General features: G+C 45.4%; 1 protein-coding gene across 1 annotated transcript; it reads left to right on the top strand.

Annotated features, from left to right (window-relative positions):
* The first annotated feature begins 4,444 nt into the window (after positions 1-4,444).
* SLC30A1 (solute carrier family 30 member 1) lies at positions 4,445-8,472 on the top strand. The gene is made up of 2 exons (XM_017853055.1): positions 4,445-5,587; positions 7,225-8,472. Exons 1-2 carry the CDS (start codon positions 4,966-4,968, stop codon positions 8,124-8,126), a joined length of 1,524 nt encoding a protein of 507 aa, XP_017708544.1. The 5' UTR covers positions 4,445-4,965; the 3' UTR covers positions 8,127-8,472.
* The last annotated feature ends 1,213 nt before the right edge of the window (positions 8,473-9,685 follow it).

Raw genomic sequence — 9,685 nt, 5'->3', positions numbered from 1 at the left:
TGAAAAGATGTGGAAAATGAGGCCCAGAGAGGTTTAGCAACTTGTCCAACATAACACAGTAAGTTTTAAGGGCCATTCCCCAAACTATCATCCTAAAACTCATTAGGTGTGTGATCCTTTCAAAATGCTCTACTGGCTGGCATCTTTAGGGATGAGTAATGGAGAGAGTCATAAAAACATACTTTTATTTATTTATTTATTTATTTTATTTTTATTTTTATTTTTTTTTGAGACGGAGTCTTGCTCTGTCGCCCGAACTGGAGTGCAGTGGCCGGATCTCAGCTCACTGCAAGCTCCGCCTCCCGCGTTCACGCCATTCTCCTGCCTCAGCCTCCGAGTAGCTGGGACCACAGGCGCCCGCCACCTCGCCCGGCTAGTTTTTTGTATTTTTTTAGTAGAGACGGGGTTTCACCGTGTTAGCCAGGATGGTCTCGATCTCCTGACCTCGTGATCCGCCCGTCTTGGCCTCCCAAAGTGCTGGGATTACAGGCTTGAGCCACCGCGCCCGGCCAAAAACATACTTTTAAATTAAAAAATATTTTTTTCAAATGTTCGGTACATTGTACTTTAATTACCATCTCCAGCCCCAAGAGTAGAAGGGCTAAAGAAAGAATGGGCATTCAGTCTAAAGTCTTAACACCGACTACCTGAGCCTTCAACAGTTTCTGGTATTAATATTATATAGCACTGCACCCAAGATATTCACACAAGCTTTTAATGAGTGCTTCTGTATAGATAGCAGTGCCTTTATTTCTAGATTGAATTTCCAGGCATGACTGGAGAACTTAGACCCAGTTTTCAGCCTCCAAGAAAAATAAGTTCCTTTTGCTGCTAGCCCTCATCTGCTATTCTTTTTTTTTTTTTTTTTTGAGATGGAGTTTTGTTCTTGTTGCCCAGGCTGGAATGAATGCAATGGTGCTGTCTCAGCTCACTGCAACCTATGCCTCCCTGATTCAAGCAATTCTCCTGCCTCAGCCTCCCAAGTAGCTGGTTTTACAGGCATGCACCACCATGCCTGGCTAATTTTTGTATTTTTAGTAGAAACGGGGTTTCACCATGTTGGCCAGGGTGATCTCGAACTCCTGACCTCAGGTGATCCACCAGCCTAGGCCTCCCAAAGTGTGGGATTACAGGTGTGAACCACTGTGCCCGGCCTATTCTTTAAATTAGCAAACAAATATAAAAAGGTCAGTGACTGTTCCCAGTCTCTCACTGTACAATTTCACTCTCTACACTGTTCCTGTTTCCCCTTTGCTTCTACGTGGTTTTCCTGCTCTGACCATTTCTTTCATATGGTTTCCCTCATACCTCTGAGACTTCAGTGCTATTTCTGGGCTTTATTGCTGCATTGTCACTTGTTTATTCTTTGTTCCACTGCCTGTTCCTTTGGGAGCAGCTGAAAAATCAAACCTTGGCCCTCATGTTGTTGGTAGAGATTTAACTTCATATTTGTAATAATTATTCATGTACTTTTTGAGAGATGTCCCCACCAATTTTAAGCTTGAACATTAGAAGTGATTTACGGTCAACCAAAGTCAAATATAACATGGTTTCACATGGTTTTGTTATTTTATCTTTCCAAGCAAGGTACAGCTTTATACACTCATGATTTTTGATAACCAAAATTCAGAAGTATGTTTGTGTTTAGCAGTTTTACAAGAATCCTACAAGATCTTTTAAACTTTCATTAAAAGCAAGGAGAGGTCCAGAAGGCTTTGAGATTGCAGTTTGTCTGAAGCACTTGACTTTCGTTCAAATTGGCAGTCTCTTTTCCAAAAAGAGCATTATTCTCTCATCTTTAAAGTATGCTGGGTTTAGTCAGTTTGGATACTAAGCAAGTTATCAGAAGATTTCTCAAACATTAAGAAGAGAAAGCCAAGCCGTCTTACTCAACCAGGGCCACAGCCTCCAGGGGTGTTGGTGAAGAACAGTGTCGTGTCCCTTCATTTTAATCTATCCCTGCCTGTGTTGACACTCTACTAGGACAACCAGATGAAAAGGGAAAAAACTCGAGTTGAGGTACCAAAGTCTTTTGCCTATACAATGCTAGAGGGAAACAAAGTTTGACTGAAGTGTTCTGCTGTGTGGTAAATATTATTCTCTCCAGAGAATGTGATGATAACTTCTCTACAACCTGGAAAATGTACTCCCTGCCCCCTCCGCCCTGCCCCAACCACCCACCGGGAGGGAATAAAGCACATTGTCTGGGAAATGGCTGAAATGCCGGCACAAAGTAGGTTTTCAGAAGTGGCTATGAGATGAGCCTATTTTAAAATCTCCTAATTTAGTCTGTTTAGTTATTGAAGGATTGCTATTGTGTTTTCAAAGCAAACTTTTACATCTTGCAAATCCCTGACTTTTACATCTTCTTATGGGTTCTTCTTTGGGTATCAAATCCTCACATTTGGAGGAATATATTTTTTAAATAAAGCGGAGCACAGCAGCCCTCAGTAGAAAGCAAAATGGCCTTCCAACTGCCTCTAGGCCATTTCCATGAGGATATCTTGACCCATAAGTGGCTCCCCAATTTCTATATATGAGGGGCTAGTTGATAGGATGTTTGAAGCTGTGTTTACATATGATCAGAAAAATGTCACGTGCCCATATCAAAGGAGAGGAAGTTATGGAAGTCCTAAACCCATTAATCCACCCTTTAGCACTGCCCAAACCCAGACTTCACTTCAAATTAAGCACATTAAAAATGGAGTTCATATTTTCTCCTAAAAATCAGCTTCTTGGCCTCCCTTCCCAACTTCCTCACCTGTTTAAGGTAGTATTTTCCCTGTCAGGTTAGAAACATTGTAACTATCTTTGTTCTCCTACCTAGCTTTCTCCTTCCCACTACCCAATTAATCATCAAATTCTATCATTTTTTTCTTTATAATGTCTTGGAAATTTTCCTCCATTCTTTATATTCCAGCAAAACAGAAACAGAAGGTGAGGATCCAGCTCTCCAGTCTGGATGGGGAGACTTGAAACTTGTATGTGGTGACATACAAGTGAAAAAAATTTTATAGGAATTACAAGAATACCAAAACAATACAAAATAACAGCTCCAAACAAGCCTTGTATACACATCTCCAGGCAATGGCTGGCACTGCATTTGTCCAGTAGCAATCTAGGGCAGTGGGGGGGTCCTTCTGCTGCCCAGAGGCTGTGGTGAGGCCTTTCTGGTCCAGCTTAAGCCACTCTGATTCCAGCCACCACCCCACCTTAGATGGGAAAGCTGTTCCTTTCCACATCAACTCATCTCCACCCACAACACGGTGCTTATGTATTCAGTCTAAAACAGCACAATTTATCAAGAGTATTCCATCGTAATTTTAAAATGTCATATTTATATTTTACCTCCACCTGGACAGAAGCTAGTTCTTTTGTATTCTTACTGCCCCTCCCCCTCCCCATAGCAACCAGCACAAGATTCCGCCGTGTGTAGTCTATAAATAAATGTTAAATCATAGAGCCTTAGAATTTTGGAGTCAGACAGGGATCTTCAGAGTTGCATTTGTCCAATCCTTTATAGATGGGGAAACAGGTCTAGAGAGATTAGGTGACTTCCTCAAAGCCACACAGCTGGCTATTGACAGGGCAAGGAGCAGAGCCCAGGTTTCTCCTGCCTGAAGTCTGTACCCTAAACTGTCCTTAGATAATCAATCAGTGGCAGAGACACCTGAGTTCACACAAGGTCTCCAGGGGTTGATGACGATAGAAGAAACTGGCTTTCCCGAAACATGTACAAAGATTCGGTCCACGCCCCTAGCAGACCTTCGGGAGGACTAACTCCTCAGCTCGGCGTCCAGCAGAGTCCCAAGTTACGGCCGCACTGGTTTATGCGTCTGTCGGCCTCCTCCGACAGGACCGAGTACTCGAGGGCCTCGCGCGCAGGGGCTCTCCTCCGGCCCCTCCCCCGCCGCCGAACTGTCACACAGCCGCCGCGCGGCCCGCCCCCACGTGGACTCGGCTCGGAGGATCAAAGTCTGTTTGCAGCCCGGCCCCCGCAGGTGTGCTGGGAGCTGCGATGGTCCGCAGCGCAGAAGCCAGGACTCTGCCACACCCGAGGGGACCCGGCCGGCCCCTCCCCCTCCCGCTGCACGCGGCCCGCGCCCCCAATTCGCCCGCCGCTGCACCCGGCCACGGGCCCCGGCCCACGCCCGGCTCCGGGAGGAAAAGGCCCCGCCCCATCTGTTGGAGCCGCGACCCCGCCCCCTTCCCGCCCCTCCGAGGCTACATCCATTAGTGAGCGTGGCTGGGCGGGACGCCGAGGCTGTCGTGAGGGGGCCCTGACCAATGGGGAAGCGTGCCGGGCCTGGTGGGCGGGGCGTCAAGGCCTTGTCACGCTCGGGTCCGTGTGAAAACGGGGGTTCCGAGTGCAAAGCAAAGTTTTTTTGTAAACCGTCTGCAAAGGCGGGGGGGCGAAGAAGGCGCCCGAGACCGGGCCGAGTGCAGCTGCCGTGGCCGCCGTCGCTTCTGTAGCTCCTTAGCCATCCGCTCCTCAGTCCAGCCGCCGCGGAGGAGACCAGCAAGCAGAGCCCTCAGATGCTCGGAGCTTTCTCGGCGCGAAGCTGCCCGTTGCCCTCGCCTGCCGCCCTCGCCCGCCGCCCTCTTGCTCCTGCTCCGGCTCCGACTCTTGGTACCCCGCTCCGGGAGCCCAGCTCCCCGCCACCGCCGCCGCCTGGGTGTGGGGGCTGCTGGGGCTGAGCCGGGCCTCGGCGCCGGCTGTGAGGACGGACGCCTGAGGAGCTGCGCGGCGCCGCGCCGCCGGCTGGCGGAGGACGCCCACAGGCGCGGGGCTTGGCGGCTTGACCTGGGCTTGTCCCCGTGCGGCCGCGGGGGCCCCTCAGCGGTTTCCTGAACGGCCCGACTCGGGCGCTCCTCCGTGTCGCGGTCGCCTACCCTCCGCCCCCCGCCAACGCCGCCGCCACACCAGTCTCCGGGCCGGGCTCGGCGGGCCCCGCAGCAGCAGCCATGGGGTGCTGGGGTCGGAACCGGGGCCGGCTGCTGTGCATGCTGGCGCTGACCTTCATGTTCATGGTGCTGGAGGTGGTGGTGAGCCGGGTGACCTCGTCGCTGGCGATGCTCTCCGACTCCTTCCACATGCTGTCGGACGTGCTGGCGCTGGTGGTGGCGCTGGTGGCCGAGCGCTTCGCCCGGCGGACCCACGCCACCCAGAAGAACACGTTCGGCTGGATCCGAGCCGAGGTGATGGGGGCTCTGGTGAACGCCATCTTCCTGACCGGCCTCTGCTTCGCCATCCTGCTGGAGGCCATCGAGCGCTTCGTCGAGCCGCACGAGATGCAGCAGCCGCTGGTGGTCCTTGGGGTCGGCGTGGCCGGGCTGCTGGTCAACGTGCTGGGGCTCTGCCTCTTCCACCATCACAGCGGCTTCAGCCAGGACTCCGGCCACGGCCACTCGCACGGGGGTCACGGCCACGGCCACGGCCTCCCCAAGGGGCCTCGCGTTAAGAGCAGCCGCCCCGGGAGCAGCGACATCAACGTGGCCCCGGGCGAGCAGGGTCCCGACCAGGAGGAGACCAACACCCTGGTGGCCAATACCAGCAACTCCAACGGGCTGAAACTGGACCCCGCAGGTGAGCCGGGAAAGTCGCTGCCTCAGGTGGTTGGGTTTGGGGAGCCCAGAGCCTCGCTTGGCCTTTGGCGGGGTGGCCCGCACGCCCCCTGCTGCCCGAGCGGGCCAGCGCCGCGCCGCCCCTGCCTGCTCCCTCCCCGTCCTGCACACGCCCCGCTGCTTCAGGAAATCAGAACCCCCTCAGCCGGGTGCAAGGAGCCGGGGACGCGTCTGGCATATTTGTAGGTGGGGCCTGTGGGTCAGACCCTAAGGAAAAGGGTCAGGAGGTGACCATCATCCCGCTGCAGTCCACACTCGCACTTGGCTGTCTTTACAGACTGCAGCAACTTTGCTGGAGACTTGTCTGGTTATGGTTATAACAGAATCAGAAATGCTTGGCAGTTCAATTTCTTGGCCCTCTTGGGAAACGGAGAGAATCCCCAATTCGTCCCCGGTTGTTGGGTGCTGGAAACCTTGCTCTGCCAGAGTAGTTCTTATGCCCAATGAGCTCCGTTTGATAATATGCGTTAGAGTATGTAAACCCTGGTTAAAGGTTTCTTTTATGAACAGCAGTGTATGCTTCAGCTAATTGATCCCTAATCTTGGAAATCATAGATTTAGGACATGTCTGGGCATGTTTAACATTTTCTTAGGACTTTTCATAATCGTACTGAACTAAAAGTGATGGTAATTTATTCATCTTACATTTTGAGTGGATGCTTTTTATATTTAACATTAAGTACTCTTGAAGGAAATTTGGAAAATAAATGTTGAAAGAAAGGAGATGGAAATGACTCAACCAATGCCCTACTACCCAGGCTCAATGGTGCTTAACAATTTGGTCTTATTTCCTTCACTTACGTTTATTTACCTTGTATCATTATAAATATTGCTACATAATTTTCCTTTCCGAGTGCAGAATATTAAGTTAGTGAAAGTTGTACATTGGACAGATTTAATAAGTAATTGGTTTTCCTCTCACTCCACTCGGCAAGGTGTTATTCCAAAGAAAATTAAGTTTCTCTGGTGTGTAATTTCTTGAAAAGATCAATACTTTTGATTTAAAAGTAGGGGAGGTAGTCATTTAGTTTCAATTTTTCTAATAATCTCTGTGATTATTGATTTATATTGTTGATTTGTCAGTTTTAAACCCCTCTACCAAGAAACTTTTGTATTCATAATAAAAGTTTAAAAGTTAAAATTGGTTTTATTCTTAAGCAATTGGCCTCAGTGATAAAGAATGACTAGAGAGTGCCCGAGTATCAAATCAGGTATTTTGTATTAGTAGACTTATTCCTAGCTACATTTAATTTTGGTGTTAGCACTCAATTTTATGTTTTCCTTTGTATATGCCATAAAGTATAGCAGAATGTTTGCAAGACTCTACCCCCATAGAAAAGATACACTCTTTTGGAGAGGAGGAGGCAGGAGAGTGGTTAGGAGGGTGAAGAATCCGTATCACAATTACTTAATTTAGCCCTGGTCATTATGTCCTGGCTCGTTCCCAGAATGTCAATTTATATTAAATTGCTCTGGGCACATTTTTTTAATTGTACTTTGTGAAAAAATTTTCACCTTCACCACTTAAAAAGAATTAGATGAGGATGTTTATATAAACACTTTAAATGTATTTGCTATAAAATTTTTATTTCTTTGTAGACCCAGAAAAACCCAGAAGTGGTGATACAGTGGAAGTACAAGTGAATGGAAATCTTATCAGAGAGCCTGACCATGTGGAACTGGAAGAAGATAGGGCTGGACAACTTAACATGCGTGGAGTTTTTCTGCATGTCCTTGGAGATGCCTTGGGTTCAGTGATTGTAGTAGTAAATGCTTTAGTCTTTTACTTTTCTTGGAAAGGTTGTTCTGAAGGGGATTTTTGTGTGAACCCATGTTTCCCTGACCCCTGCAAAGCATTTGTAGAAATAATTAATAGTACTCATGCATCAGTTTATGAGGCTGGTCCTTGCTGGGTGCTATATTTAGATCCAACTCTTTGTGTTGTAATGGTTTGTATACTTCTTTACACAACCTATCCATTACTTAAGGAATCTGCTCTTATTCTTCTACAAACTGTTCCTAAACAAATTGATATCAGAAATTTGATAAAAGAACTTCGAAATGTTGAAGGAGTTGAGGAAGTTCATGAATTACATGTTTGGCAGCTTGCTGGAAGCAGAATCATTGCCACTGCTCACATAAAATGTGAAGATCCAACATCATACATGGAGGTGGCTAAAACCATTAAAGACGTTTTTCATAATCACGGAATTCATGCTACTACCATTCAGCCTGAATTTGCTAGTGTAGGCTCTAAATCAAGTGTAGTCCCGTGTGAACTTGCCTGCAGAACTCAGTGTGCTTTGAAGCAATGTTGTGGGACACTGCCACAAGCCCATTCTGGAAAGGATGCAGAAAAGACCCCAACAGTTAGCATTTCTTGTTTAGAACTTAGTAACAATCTAGAGAAGAAGCCCAGGAGGACTAAAGCTGAAAACATCCCTGCTGTTGTGATAGAGATTAAAAACATGCCAAACAAACAACCTGAATCATCTTTGTGAGTCTTGAAAAAGATGTGATATTTGACTTTTGCTTTAAACTGCAAGAGGAAAAAGACTCCATTGAAATTCTAAGTTTGCCAAGTAGTGTAATTGAAGTCCTTGTCTGGTCACACAGTTTAATTCTATTTTTGTAAGAACATAATGGGACTACCTAACAGAGTTCTATATTACAACTTTGTGATTATTAGTACAGAGTACAGCTATGCTGTGACTGTTTTGGAAAGCCAGTTTTAACACTATGTTACATTTTTGTTTAAAGTAAGTTAAACCTTATATAACATAATGACATTTGATTTCTGGATTTTCCCATGATAAAATTAGGGGATAAATAAAATTGTTACTGGAATTTCTCTGCTTTTCTTTTCCCCCAGTGTTACACTTTCTTAGAATCATAACTGATAGAACTTTAAAATCATCAACAGTTTGTTTCCTTTGACATTTTAGGTAATATTGCCCTTTGAGATCATTGCATAGCATAATGGCAGCGTATTTTAAGAGTGACTCATGGCTATTAGTAGGTAGTAAGATCAGTTACTATCCTGTATTCTGTATTGCTGACTATTAAACAGTAAGATAATTAACAAATTGAACTACAGTTTATACACAATAGGGCAAACGGGGTAGTAAGAGCAGGGAAGAAAGTTTACCAAACTAAATATTTAGGTTATTGTATGATAATATTGAGACTACATTTCTAAATTATTTTGAAAATTTCAACTTTTTATTCTACCAAAGTTAATCTGAAACTTGGACATGTTCACCAGCATTACTTTCTTTGAAAGATTGGTATAAAAACATTGAGCTGCAAGTTTACTCACAAAATATATAAGTATTTTTAAGGATGTTGACACCTAATAATTACATGCTAAATGCAAACTATTAATGTAATCTTTTAAACCAGGTGTTTGAAAAGAAATTTTCAAAGTCATCTCATGATAACCAATCATGAATGGATTTAAATGGAGCTTTTTGAGCACAACCAGCAATGCTTGTGCTTTCTAAGAGCCACTGAATTGAGAGAAAAGAAAACCAGAAGGTTAATGCAGTTTGGATATTAAATTCTTAGAGCGCAAAATTAATAATAAAAGCAAAATTAATTAAGATTTTGTAAGTCATTCTGTCTTCACATACTCAGATCTTCCAATAGTGGCTTATTTTGCAAGATGCCACAATATCTACACAGAAAATTGTTTGTGGCTATTTCATTATTGCTATAGATTTCAAATCCAACACAAATATTATTTAAGGGTGTTTAAGTTATATTTTTCTTGATAGAGGGTATACTTTGTGACGAAATTAGATTTTTGTCCTTGAAAGGATGAATATTAGTATCAGTTATGTATAGCTCTATTTTTCTAGAAACAAGGTATTCTGACTACTTAACTTTTATAGCTGACTACTTTTGGGATGGCTATGTTTTGGGATTTAAAATAGTTCATTGTTTAATGGGTTGTAAGAGGGGAAAGTGTTAGGATTTGACAGTTACTTTTTAAAGGGATAATCTTTTGTGGTGTGTGTTTTTCCTAGTATAAGCCTATTGCTGGCAATGGGCCTATTTA

This window comes from Rhinopithecus bieti, unplaced genomic scaffold (assembly GCF_001698545.2).
Source record: "Rhinopithecus bieti isolate Rb0 unplaced genomic scaffold, ASM169854v2 scaffold_35166, whole genome shotgun sequence".
In the NCBI taxonomy this organism is placed as follows: Eukaryota; Metazoa; Chordata; class Mammalia; order Primates; family Cercopithecidae; genus Rhinopithecus; species Rhinopithecus bieti.
The sequence above is the reverse complement of the archived record's forward strand: the minus strand, read 5'-3'. Positions and strand labels throughout refer to the sequence as shown.